The 14,604-nt window shown below is 35.6% G+C and overlaps 1 protein-coding gene across 1 annotated transcript in view; it reads right to left on the bottom strand.

Annotated features, from left to right (window-relative positions):
• The window catches only part of LOC106661662 (DNA-binding protein D-ETS-4-like), a 55,656-nt gene that overhangs the window by 13,140 nt on the left and 27,912 nt on the right, over nucleotides 1-14,604 (bottom strand). The window contains exon 3 of the mRNA XM_024225438.1: nucleotides 2,613-2,767. Within this exon, the coding sequence (XP_024081206.1) occupies nucleotides 2,613-2,767 (155 nt within the window). The remainder of the gene's footprint in view (nucleotides 1-2,612; nucleotides 2,768-14,604) is intronic.

The following is a 14,604-nucleotide window of genomic DNA, read 5'->3' on the forward strand; positions in this document are numbered from 1 at the left end:
TGAATGGTAGCAATGCACCGGCGTAAAATCACATACTCTGATGGCTCGCCATTTTTTTTTTACTGTACAAACTATTTGAAAAGTTTCGTTTTTATATGAATGTATTTATTAGCGTGAGTGTGCTTCCAATGTGTAGGTCGGTTTGCGGTGGTCATAGAGTGAATGTAGCAAGGTACCGGCGTAAAATCACATACTCTGATGGCTCCCCATTTTTTTTTACTGTACAAACTATTTGAAAAGTTTCGTTTTTATATGAATGTATTTATTAACGTGAGTGTTTTGAATATGTGGGGACGGGTTTTTGATGTTAATGGAGAGAACATAAGAGAAGCCTTGGCGGAAAGTCATGCCACGATGGCTCACCATTTCATTTAACATGCTGATTGAAAGGTTTAGTTTTTGTATAAATGTATTTATTAACGTGAGTATTTTGAGAATGTTTGGGTGGGTTTTGTAATGTTTACAGGTTGAATGTTAGAGGTAATAGCAAATGTCTCGATGGCTCGTCATTTCTTTTAATTGCAAATACGGTTTGAAAGGTTCCGTTTTGGTACGATTGTATTTATTAGCGTGAGTGTCTTGAGTATGTGTTCGAGGGTTTGTTGCGGAATATGTTTATAGAATAATATCAAATTCTCAGGTGACTCGACAAATCTTTATAACCGCATATACTGTGCGAAAGGTTAGGTTTTGTGTTTATTAGCGTGAATGGCGGTACGATCTTACAATGTGATCTTGAGTACCACCGGAGAATCACCCACATGTGTGTTGGCTAAGTATTTTATGAGAGCGCCTATTGAACACTGTCAAAATGCGAGGTGGAAAAAACACGATGAAGTGAAGAAGTTTCAAGTTTCACAAGAAGAAAGAAAACCGACACGTTAATACAATAGCAAAACAAAATAGACCAAGATGTTTTATGAAAAAGCCAACGGAAAATTAAAATAAATTTAATACAATTTAACTTAATTTTTATAATTTTGGTGATGAACTGGTTGTAAAAGTTATTATCGTACTATAAAACAAAAGTAATTCCGGTATTTTGTCTAAAGTAGTACAGTCCAAGTTATGGAACTCCATAATAGAGAATCTGTGTTTGAAGAAAACTTCTTTCAGTTCCAGAACTGTTTATGCTGGACAACAATGCTGGAACTAAAAGCTCAAACAAACCTTCAAATACAGATTATCTAGTAATTCCGGTCATATAGGAAGCTTAACTGGCCAACTACTCTGTAGCTGTGGTGACGAGGGGTCAAACCACTTTAGAATACAAATTTTGTAATTAAAATTCCACGGGCCTCGCCGGGATTCGAACCCAGCGACCGTACATTTCTCTATATACAAATCGAATTTTTCATTAGTGTCTTTTTCACATAAAAATCCTTATCTCTAATCTGTTTGGAGGGCATGCGAAAGGGTGAATTTATGACCGTTTCGAATATCGACGAAGACCTTGCAAATAAAATAAAATTTCACGGCAGTTTGCATACATTATTCAAGAGACGGTAGTAACCTTTTGAATTCGGCGAACGACTTGTTTATAAGAATCAAAAACTTAGTTATATCCATATACTTTTTGTCATAACCTTTAAAGAGTAGGTTGAAACGAAATAAAGGGAGAGTTCCTCGCATTTGTCCATTTTTGCCCATTTAGTCGGGATTTATGCAACACGCCCATGATCAGAGGTGCCCCACCCTTTAACAACAACAATTTACACTCAGGTCAGTGCAATGACTGTCGGTGAAAGTGAGAAGAAAGCGACCCAATTCGGGGTCGAGGACCCTCAAGGTCTCAGAGGGTCCCAGAGAGTAAGAGTTCACCCTGGGACTTATCACATCCAAGGACATCCAGAGGAGACTTAGTATTAAGGCCAGTTCGAACTTTTTTTTATCAAAAGTTAAATTTTTCTTATTGAAAAATTTTAAATGGTAAGTGAAAATGAACGAAATAATCCAGGTTTCGTCCTGGTCGAATTAATTTAAGAATTAATTTATACAATTTGGTTCTAAATTCCAATAAAAAGACAAAATACGATTTGAAAACTTTCTCTCTCTGGAATATTTCTAAAAAGAAGGTCGTGGAATTTCTTGACTTCAAAAGTTGTTTTTACTAGGATAATTTATTCCATGGATATTACTGGTCTTAAATCATTTAAAATTTTAAACGCTGACACGTTGAATCTTAAGGAAAAAAAAAATTGCCTAAATACGTGCAATAGCAATAACAAATAGCGTACAAAAATATGCAAAAAAGGCCACATTGTGATCCACGATTACCACTGTCTACAGATTGAATCTTGAGATTTCATATAATGAGAAATAGGTTTCTCTTTATTATTGCCTCGTTATGATAATTATGATTATATCTTTATGAGGAGCATGTGATTTATCATTATGATCCATACATTTTAATATTTTATGTTAATTTTCAACATTGTTTGTCAACTGTGCTTCTTCTTATAAAGACTAACATTGTTTCATTTCATGAAGATCAGACCTTAAATTTTACACGAAATTCGAGCCGTGGAAAGACTTGTATTCGAAATATTTTCATGAAAATATTTTTTCCTTCTTACAACTTAATTCTTGTTGGTTAAATAAAGTTATCTCACCTCCGGGGCTCTTTGGATGAAGTCCTGCTCAGTCAGGGCAGACAGGGAATGTCCCGGCATTTTGAAATACTGAGCGATCGAAAGTGCAAGGCTGAATTGTGCCAAATTCCAAGTGAGCCAGGTGTCCACCTCTTCCACAGTCCACTTGCTAGGATCTGCCATGAAAAAAGAAACATACAGCATTAAAAAATACATATTTGACCACAAGCAAAACATCATCAATAGAATGAAAAAACAGACTGGAAATAAGTATGAAATTGACAGTTCGTTCTGTTTTCATGGCTTGTTTTATGGCGTTACTGCGTTTGGCCAGCTGGAGAAAATCGCCTTTGACAACCAGGTAAATCATAAAGAAACTATTGAAACTGCACCGCAGCAGGATATGTACGTTTATGGACGAAAGAACGATTTATGAACCGTGCCCTATTTATCTATGTAAAGTGCAGTCTTGCAAAGAACCTCTAACATAAATAAGCATAAAAAATTATCCATTAAATTATATTTATTGAACTTGCATTTAACGTTCTCCTTAAAGCTAGTCTCTTTCAAAACTCATCACAAACATTAACTGGAGAAACAACATTTGGTCTCTTGTTTTTGTGTGGGTGAATATGTTTGTGTTAAAGAGAGAGAAGAAAATAGTGCTGGATAGATATTAATAAGGATAGGTGGAGTGCAAGATAAATAATAAATAATAATAATATAAATATAAAAATGTTAAGTAGTGAGATTGATAGCTAGAGAAGGACAGAGCAAAGAAAAACAGATAGCTAAATAACATAACATAAAGAGCGATTAAGAGGCACTAGATAGTAGATAGATGGACAGATACAGAGGGAAAGAGAAAGAATGATAGAGAATGAATATATAAGGTTTTATTTTGTGTCGAAGAATTTGGTCAATTAAGAAAAGAGAGATAGAGAAAGAGAGAGAGAGGCAAAGAGAGAAAGAGAGAGAGAGAAAGTGAAATAAAGAAAGAGAGAGAGGGTGAGAGAGAGAGAGAGAGTGAGAGAGAGGAAGGCAAAGAGAGAGAAAGAGAAATAAAGAGAGAGTGTAAGTGAAATAAAAAAAAGAGAGAGAGGGTGAGAGAGAGAGAGAGAGGGAGAGAGTGAGAGAGTAAGTGAAATAGAGAAAGAGAGAGAGGGTGAGAGAGAGAGAGAGAGAGAGAGAGAGAGGGTGAGAGAGAGAGTAAGTGAAATAGAGAAAGAGAGAGAGAGAGAGAGAGAAGAGAGAGAGAGAAGAGAGAGAGAGAGGGAGGAAGAGAGAGAGAAAGAGAAAGAGAGAGAGTAAGTGAAATAAAGAAAGAGAGAGAGGTGAGAGAGAGGAGAGAGAGAGGGAGGAAGAGAGAGAGAAAGATAAAGAGAAAGAGAGAGAGAGAGTAAGTGAAATAAAAAAGAGAGAGAGGGTGAGAGAGAGAGAGAGTAAGTGAAATAAAGAAAGAGAGAGAGGGTGAGAGAGAGTAAGTGAAATAAAGAAAGAGAGAGAGGGTGAGAGAGAGTAAGTGAAATAAAGAAAGAGACAGAGGGTGAGAGAGAGAGAGAGAGAGAGAGAGAGAGAGAGAGAGAGGGAGGGAGGGAGGGAGGAAGAGAGATACAGGCACACCGTCAGAGAGAATTTGATATACAAATAGTTTGATAAATAAAGATAAATGTAGACTGATATTGAGAAAGATAGATGTATAGATAGAAAGAGAAGAAGAGAAAGTGAGAAAGAAAGAAAAAGAAAGATAGAGGGGAAGAGAGAGTGATACATGGAGAAGAGATAAACAAAGAACAATATGAAGTTATAGATTGAAAGGGAGATCGATACAAAAATAGTTAGACAGACAAATAGATATATTGAGATATAGATAGATTAGGTAGAAAGATAGTTATAGAAAAAAAGGAAAGAGTGCGAGGGAGCATGGGGGGAGGGGGGGAGAGAGAGAGAGAGAGAGAGAGACAGACAGAGAGAGTGGGAGAGAGAGAGAGAGAGAGAGAGAGAGAGAGTAAGTGAAATAAAGAAAGAGAGACATGTCTTATTTCAACATCAAACCCAATGGATCAAAAATAGCTGCGATGGAAGACAAGACGTTTCATTTTGAAACTTTTCTTTAGGGGTGAGATGTGAAAAGTCAGTCGAGCCACTTCAATCCTAATATTGTTTTATACAAATCGCCTTCAATGCCTACGAGGTGCAGAACATCCATAAGTTTGGCGAAATTACAAGATCTCCAGATTCAAACATGGAAACTAGTAGATATATTTCAACGACCTTATCTTCAGAATCTTCGTTGGGGCCTAAATCGTTTATTTAAATATATCTTTATAACTTTTATAAGGGGTTTGGGCCATTCTCTCGCTATTCGAGAATTGGAACATGTCAGATTTTTGCTATCCCTAAACGAAAGGAATGTTGTTTGTTTTATACGAGACGAGTTGGGGCGTAGTTTGCGATTTCCATTTGCTCTACTCCATCGGCTTCACAAATTGATGGGCAACGTCTGCGCTCCGCCCTGTCACGAAAGCCATTTATCAAAAGGAAAAAACCTGATTTGTATTAATTGAAAATAGCACTAAGCTTTAATTTCGACGTAGGCAAGGTCAAGACTGTAAAATTTTAATTGCATATCTCGACTCGGGGAAAAGGTCAGTTGCTCTGGTTTTCGATCGATTTGTGTTTCATATTTTTTTTTTAACCAACCGATAAACTCACAGATGGACGGAATTTGAAACATTCAGTGTACACGTGAATGCAGGCGTTTTCCCATTTTAAAAGTTGTGTAATTCAAAACCTAAAATTCTTGAGCAAGTTAACAAAGGCGTCCTTGGATAGACGGGCATTCTCGTAAATATCCACCGGTTGAAAAGTTTTTCAAACAGTTAGAAACGAATAAAACCAAGACGTGGAGTATATTAAAAGAAATCTGATTGTCAGATTACAGAACGTAAGCACGAAACCTTCTGACATTTTACCTGATGGAAAATATTCAAAGTCGTCTGTTGAGTAAAATGGCGGAGATATCTTGAAAATGATATAGACAGCACATGTAAAACAGGCAAGGAAATTTCTGCAGATGAAAGAATCCAATCGTTATGATTTGCAAATTTGCCTTGTTTAAAAAAAAACTATTTAAACAATCACATGACATAATTTTTCATGTTCCTTCCATTTTCGCTGAGATTTGGATGAGAAAATCCTGTCAAAAATACATTATAATCTCAAAAATAGGCTTAAAAGTCGAACGGATAAAACAAGCAGGCAAGGAAACAAATAAACAATCAATTAACAATCATGATTTACGTATTGTCTTGAAAATAAAATAAATTATCCTATTATTATTTTTTAATTTTTAATCCTTTCAATTAATTAATCTTTTTATGTAAGGTTTTGGTTGAAATGAAAAAGTCAGTGTCACGAGCGGGATTCGAACCCAAGACCTTCGGCTAAGTACGCCGCTGCTCTACCACTTGAGCTATCGTGACTTCGATCCACTCGGACACCAACTCCCCATCCCAACCTCCTGAAAGAATTAATTTGGCCAATATAATGGGTTGGATAAAATTTAATTTTCTTATTTTTCAGGAAATACCTGGGAGCAAACTGCTCCTTTGTCAAATTTCACTTTGTAATGAACTACGTTGGATTTGTTTATTATTGACCGAATATTTCAACAAATATGTTGGACGTTGGGCATTCCATCTCCTTCGTCAGGTTTTTTAATTTCTTTTTTTACGAAGGTTATATCAGACGTTATATCAACCATTGTGGTATCGTGTTTTTGAAGAAAAGCCCATTTGTATGTCGGGTTCGAAGGCAGTGCCACTGGATTCGAACCCAGGACCTTTAACTGACAGTGATAAGCGCCGTATCCCCCTTTCGACAGGTTTACTGAAGTTCTACGATTGCTAATATACATATGTATCCGTTTTCATACCCTTCATATCAAAGATGTTGTTTTTTCATTTACGGTACTTTTACAGATAAATTAAATCTTAAATTGGAACCACCTCCTAAGAAATTTTAAAATGAACCCTGCTATATATAATCAAATTTGGAAACTGCATTTATTCATTAAATATTCACACACAGTTTATCAATATTTTATTATAAATGCTTATTTGGAGATCGTGAGATGCGGTCCGGTGTGACGTAAGTTTTAGAAAAACATTTTCTTTATCGTGCCAACGTTTCGATCTTTATTGAAATCATCTTCAGGGTGTCAAGTAACGGTAAGTAAATACCACACATTTCTACACGAGAAGAGCGAAGAACATGGGACTCTATAACATATTTCAACGACATATGGACACCAAGCAAAGAGTATTCTGAAGGACATCGCCAATGAGGAGAAACTCGCATCGGCTATCAATCCGAGAACTTTTTTGTTGAAATGCAGACAGCACGAGGCCCTAGGGGCGTCGGTGGACGCAACGGTTTAGACGTAGACATAGCGCTAATAACTGTAAGGTCCTGGGTTCGAATCCAGCGGCCGTGCATTCGAACCCGACATACTTACAAATGGGCTTTTTTTCAAAAACACCGGCACCCCGAGGGTTGATATAACCTCTGCTGTTGCGAACCCTCGTAAAATAAAAAATAAAATAAAAAACACGAGGCCCTGAAGATGATCTTAGTAAAGATCGAAACGTTGGCAAGATAAAGAAAATGTTTTTTCTAAAACCTAAGTCACACCAGACCGCATCTCACGACCTCCAAATAATCATCAAGTAACGGTCACTAAACACCACACATTTATTATAAATATCATTAACATAAGAGTTTTGCATGGCCTATCCTTAATCGGCTGAGGATGACCTTTTTCTTTATCGACGTCATATAAGAGCTTTTCTGCCGACCCGGCCCACCGACGCTGCTACATTCTTTCCAGGTGGTTAAGTCCGAAGCGTTCCAAAGTACCCGCGCTCTTCAACAAAACAAAAAATGTTAAACTCAGCGATGAATAATTTTTACAGATTAATGACCATTAAGGACTTAACTTATTTCACAACTTATATTTTACGTCTTGCAATTGTTTTATTGTATTTTATTATTATATTACATTATTCTTGTCACGAGCTGTTTTTCCTGATATTTCAAGGCCATATGTCCGAGTATACATGTGTGTTGTGTGTTAAAAAAATTAAAATTGTTCATGACAGGTAATTATATGGGATGGGGGTTGAAGATCGTCAATTTTTAAAATGGGTTTTGCACCTTCTGGATACTTGCAAGTAATCTTTTGTTCCCTTGGAACTTTTAACGCTTCGGTTAAGTGTTCTCCTTTATTAAGGGCATTAGATTTAAAACTCGTTCACATTGAAAAGCAGGAGGCCGTAAGCTCTCTTCAAGCTAAAATTAACATCAACGACCTTCGCGGAGGATTAGAAAAAGAAAAAGTACATGGATATACAAAAAAATAAAAATAAAATAAATGGGCCGAAGTATGTCGCTCGTTTGTACGAATAAAACACAAGAGTAAATTTTATGTAAGCTCGGCTTTTTGTCGAAAGCCCGTTTACAAATTTCTGTGCCCATAACCCCGTTTCCGTCGAATCTTAAGTAGATGTTAACGTAGTACGAGCAATTTAGACTTATTTTCACTATTTTTTATAATTTTATGATCTAGATTGTAACGATTTTTTGCGTTTTAATTACATAAAATTTGGCCAAAAAACCAATGATTTAAGGAAAAATAAAGCTTTTTTTAACGTGAAGTTTCTGGCCTGTTTTGATAGAAATGTTAGGACCTTTTTTAGTTTTCAATTTCTTAGTATTTTTATTTTAAAATATACATTTAATATTTCCAAAATAGGCTATATCATAAAATCAATTAAAATCTAATCAAAGTTGTACATGAAAAATACAGACTTGAATTAACTCAGAACCTCATAATAAAAAATAAAAAAAGGTCATTACGGCCTTTCACCTCCAACCTAATCTCATCTTGACAAATATTAACAAAAAATTGCCTGAAAAATAGTATTGGGTTGTTAAAAACTGAAACTCAGTGTAATTAAATCACGGAAAAATTATCAAAAGATGTTCTCTTTATGTCACATGCCTACTCGCTCCCTGTAAGGGGCCAAAATAGTTCTCGATCAAGTGTGACACACCGAACAACTTTTCTCTACAATCGGGACACCTGTGCGGCGTTTGCCCTAAGAGCAGGTGACCGTGTGTCGATCGGTAATGGCCGATCCATAAACTGGTGAGCACGATCACTCCTTTGCGTTTCAGTTTTTCGGTGATCCATCGCTCAGTCGTGCTCTTGACACACAAGAGCTTCTCTCTACCAACGTTCTTTTATTGCGTTTTTTCTGCGCGTAAGCGTCACCGGACCGCATCGCCTGGAAGGAAACACGTCCAAGCTTTCACCGGATCATCTGCACGCAGAAGATGTTCTCTTATGCTAAGGTGCGAACGTTGGTGAAGATATATTTCACACTGGACCTACTAAGCTTCTTTTGTCACAGGTGTACCCATCCTAAGATGATTCTGAGACCGTGGTAGACGAGTGGACCATCGTTAACTATTCACGCAACATCAGTGATCGTTAACCAATCAGCTATTTTCTCAGCAACACAACATTTCCGAGTCCTATCAGAGCTTTCATTGGGCATTCGCGACATTGCAATGAGAATGTGAACATATTGGCCAAAAAGGGAGCCAATATGAATACTCTAGGCCCCGAACCAGACTGTGACTTCCGCACCTTGCCATAAAAAAGATACGTCCAAAAATGGATATTTGATGAGTACAAAACTTGGTGGAGCAACACTACAGGTGTGAGGGACGTGAAGAGATTCATAGAAAGGCAAGACTTACAAAGGAATTACTGGAAGGTAACCGCAACAGAACTGTATTCTGGTTGGACTCATGAGAGTATTATACAATGCAGGATAGGAGTATTGACAGAAGAAATGCTGTGCCGATGCTGCCAGGAAGCAGAGGAGATCAGAAAACACATTCTATGTTTTCGTGATGGTCTATGTATAGATTGGCATGTCTAGGTGTAGATACTTTCAACTGGGATAGGAAAAGCCGGAAGATCCTACACTTATGAGACGCTGTCAGGGCTGTTGAGACTGACTAACAACCTGAAGCTGGCCATTGAGTTATAAAATAATAGAGGAGCACAATAGATCTACTCAGATCGAGGATGTTCATTTTCCTTATCACTATCATCAGAGCTTAACTATTTTGAATGGCCAGATCTATCTGCTTTTTTTGATCTCTGATTGACCACCAACCAACTAAACCACTCATACTCGACTGTAGCATCACCAATCCTTAACCTTCCCAATCCCTTTTTTTTTAACGAAAATTCTTATGTTAATGAATAGTTATAGTTACGAATATTTATAATAAAATATGTAAATAAACATACACTCTGTTGGAATATTTGATGAATAAATGCAGTTTCCAAATATGACTATATTTGGCAGGGTTTATTTTCAAATTTCTTAGGAAGTGGCAGCTATTTAAGATATAATTTACTTTATTTTATTATTTTTTTTACCTTTTCAAAATAAATGATTAGGTAAGATAGTTTTTGGCAAAACGTTTCACAATGTCTATTGATCCAGGTTTTTTTAAGATCGATGATATAGAGTGATGTTTTGTTGTGTTTTCAAATTTGACGTTTCGGCCCCTTTTTATCCTAAAGATTTCGTTTGTTATCTTCAAATCGATGTTGCCTAAGACATTTTCTACATTGATGATACTGTAAGTTGCATTTGTGTAAAACGTTTGACAATATCGATCGATCCTGTTCTGTTTTCGTACCAATTGCTTGTGTGTTGGTAGAGAAGCTTTTAAAATTATTTTAAAAAATTAAATTAATTGATATTTGATCATTTTTTTCAATTTCGATATTACTTTTACATACTTTTAAATAGATTTCTGGAAACTTTTCAAACAATGACGTTTTTATAGGATCTTTTTTCCTTCCTACTTTCTCTATTCTTATTCTTGGGTTGTTTTTTATTTTCTTCTTGTAGTGTAACTTAGTTTTACAAATATTGCTTTCTGTATAAGGGCTTTTGGTGTAATTTGCGTATCGATGTTCATAATTCAAAGTTGTCGCTTTTGTAAGACGTTTTTCATCATCAATGTATCTACAAAGTATTTTTTTGATGCTTTTTCCCGTCGATGTTTCTATATGTTTTATGGCGCGTTATTTCAACTCGCCTTTCTACGCTAGCGGTTCTATGTTCGAATCCCGGCCGTTGTAAGTTTATTTGAAAAAATTCTCAACACGACACGCAAGAATGGCACAATTATACAGAAATACACAAACACTTTGAGCCCTGAAGATGATCTCAATAAAGACCGAAACGTTGGCACGATAAAGAAAATGTTTTTCTGAAACCTACATCACACCAGACCGCATCTCACGATTTCTGAATGACTTTTAAATTAAGTTGATTTCGATCGTTCATAAATAAAAACACTTCTGTCATAAAAATTCTGATAGATTTTGAAAAATATATTTTGCATTGTATAAATTCACTTTTCCACATCCTAAATGTATTTGTTAAATGTAAACAATGTTTGTAAATCCCAGGCCCTGAAGATGATCTTAATAAAGATCGAAACGTGGGCACAATAAAGAAAATGTTTTTCTGAAACCTACATCACACCAGACCGCATCTCACGATTTCTGAATAATTATCGATTAACGGTCACTAATCACCACATATATTTGAAAAAAGTTTTGTGAAGTGTTTGTCACTCTTTGTTTATGAAAACTAATGTAGTAGTTGGACGTTAAGCTCACCTGTATGAAAGGAATTACTTTACTTATTTATAGTCCAAATTGGATTTTTTTTAAAAACACTTTTGTACAAATTCTTTTAAAGCATCTTCTTTCCTCATTTTTTTAAACCGAATATATTATGTTTTAACATCATGCTACGGTAATAACAATCAGCTCTAAATTCTTTTATAGCACTATATAACCTTCTTGTTTAATATTAGTATTTTTATGTTCACAAATTATCAGTATTTTTTCAATTATAATCCATTATTATAATAATTATAATATAGTGGTCTATTGAAGAAATTACTTCTTTCAATTAATTAATCTTTTTATGTAAGGTTTTGATTGAAATAAAAAAGTTAGTGCAACGGGCGGGATTCGAACCCACGACCTTCGGCTAAATACGCCGCTGCTCTAACCACTTGAGCTATCATGACTTCGATCCCGCTATTGAGCCGAAGGTCGTGGGTTCGAATCCCGCTCGTGGCACTAACTTTTTCATTTCAACCAAAACCTTACATAAAAAGATCAAATTTTCTTCTTCAGATTAAATGATATTAGATATATAGAACCAGACTAAACCAAGCTATATTTCACTGAACTATACCTGAAATAGGTATATTATATGTCTATATAATAACCTAATATATACCTGAAAAGGAATCGAACAGTTGGAATATTCATAAATGACGTATAAATATATAGTTATAAATATTACAGCTTTCACATATTTGACATGTGATTTTCTTGAAAGGACGACACCCCTCCCCCATGTTTGCAATTCTTATAGCCCCAGGGACGTGCGTTCGAATGTCTAGGTTGATGCCGGGACTTGCACAACCCGGTGAAAGAAAAGAAGAAGTCTAACGGTACTTCGACCAAGAAGAAAGTGGGTCGCCAGGCCCGGCGCGGCACTCTGGAGGCCCCTACCCGGCCTTCTCAACTCAGAGGGCTTGGCGTTTTTTATGGATGCCACCGACAACAGACCGATAGTACTTTCCCCGTTCAAGAGGGATAAACATCGAGAATATCATGATCAAGGCGATCCTCGGTGGTCGTCTTGTCGAAAAATGACCTTTCACTCCCTTTTCAAGGGATATCTACGGCTTGATGTAACGAAAGCGAAAGTAGTTAATTAAAAACCTATATTGTAAAAATTCTATAAATTCTTTGGTCATGACTGATCACCAACGTTCATCTTTAAAGGAACAACAGATATAAAAGTCTGAAATTTCCTTTTAACATTTGGCCAGGAGTGATTTGTTTTTGATAAAAGCACAAGAAATACCTTCTTCAAAGGTCAGATTGTCGTAATTTTTTTCGTATTTTATTTTTGTTAAATAAATTGATAACATCTCGGTGGCGGGCATGAGACCTTTCTCCCACGTTTTCTCAAATTCGGCGTCAAGTTCGCGTCTCTGGAGTCAAGTGTATGGAAAGGGAATGATTCGGTCAGTAGGAGGCGAGTGGAATGCCGACCCCTTTCACCCGAGCTTTTCAAAATACCGCCCACACCCACTCGAGAAAAGCGTGAAAAGGGTGTTTTACATTTTTAACTGCTTTTGCGATTAAAATGGAAAACTCTCGGACAAATGGAAGTAATGGGAAAAGATAAAAATGGACATTTAGCACCTTCTTATTTATACTACTCGTACGACAAAGTTTATCAGGTGCTTGTATACCTCAAATGCGACAAAAAAGTTCTTATGAACCATGGTCTAAATTGAGAACCCTTTGTCAGATTTCAACATTTTGTCTTTTAATTAATTAAGGTTTTTAGTAGAGATAAAAATGTCAGTGTCACGAGCGGGATTCGAACCCACGATCTTCGGCTAGATACGCCGCTGCTCTAGCACAGGAGCTCGAGCCACTCGGACACCAACTTTCCATCTCAACCCAGCCTTTCGAATTTTCCCTCCTTTTTGCCATTTTTCAATTTTTATCTCAACAAAAAACCTTAATTAATTGGAAGATATTAATTGGTCAAGCGGACCACGAAAACCAGTGAATTTTGTCTTTTTTCAACTGTGTACGGTTTTCGTAATAAATTTACTAGTAGCTCTTGAACTATTTATTTTTTGGGGAAAAAAACATTGAAAAGAGCGTTCAATTTCTTTTAATAATGCACCCTTCTAGAACTTTCAATTTAATTTTTCGTAAAAACTAGACTAATCTTTCAAAAATTGCTAAATTTAAAATTTGTAAAAAAACCATCTTTGCAATCTCATTTGAAAATTTCTCTCTAGAGGTTGGCAAATTTCCTAACCACTTCTTCATTTAATAAGTTATTAAGGATATAAAGCGGTTTTCCATTTTCTTTAATTATGTACATAGAACCAAAATGCGGAAATTGTATGTTAAATGGGAAAAATGTGGGGACGGTGTGAAAAATGGGTAGGATTTTTTGTCTTGGGCAAAACTTATTTCCTAACTATAACTTAATAAAAAAAGCCAAAAAATAAACATTGTGAACAATGGAAGCAGAAAAATTGAACAAAATATTTACACTAAACACAAACAAAACCAAAAAAGGACAACAAAAAATTGTACGCTAAATGGGAAAAAAAGTGTTGTCGGTGTGAAAAATGGGAAGGGGGTAATCTAGTAATTCAACTTTTTGTCCTGGGCAAAATTTGAATGTTACTATACTACAACTTAATAAAAAAGCCCAAAAATAAACATTGAGAACAACCAAAGCAGAAAAATTGGGCAAAATATCTACACTAAACACAGAAAAAACCAAAAAAAGGACAACAACAAAAAATTGTATGCATAATGGAAAAAAAGTGTTGTCAGTGTGAAAAATGAGGAGGGGGTAATCTAGTAGTTCAACTTTTTGTCCTGGGCAAAATTTGAATGTTACTATACTACAACTTAATAAAAAAAAGCCCAAAAATAAACATTGAGAACAACCAAAGCAGAAAAATTGGGCAAAATATCTACACTAAACACAAACAAAAACAAAAAAGGACAACAATAAAAAATTGTATGCTAAATGGGAAAAAAGTGTTGCCGGTGTGAAAAATGGGGAAGTGGTATTCGAGTAATTCAACTTTTTGTCCTGGGCAAAATTTGAATATTACTATACTATAACTTAATAAAAAAAGCCCAAAACTAAACATTGAGAACAACCAAAGCAGAAAAACTAGACAAAATATATACAATAAACACAGACAAAACCAAAAAAAAGGACACCAAAAAAAATTGTAAAAACCCAACTTTAACTTATAAAAAACATAAAAAAGAAAA

This window comes from Cimex lectularius, unplaced genomic scaffold (assembly GCF_000648675.2).
Source record: "Cimex lectularius strain Harlan isolate CLEC.00 unplaced genomic scaffold, Clec_2.1 scaffold29, whole genome shotgun sequence".
NCBI lineage: Eukaryota > Metazoa > Arthropoda > Insecta > Hemiptera > Cimicidae > Cimex > Cimex lectularius.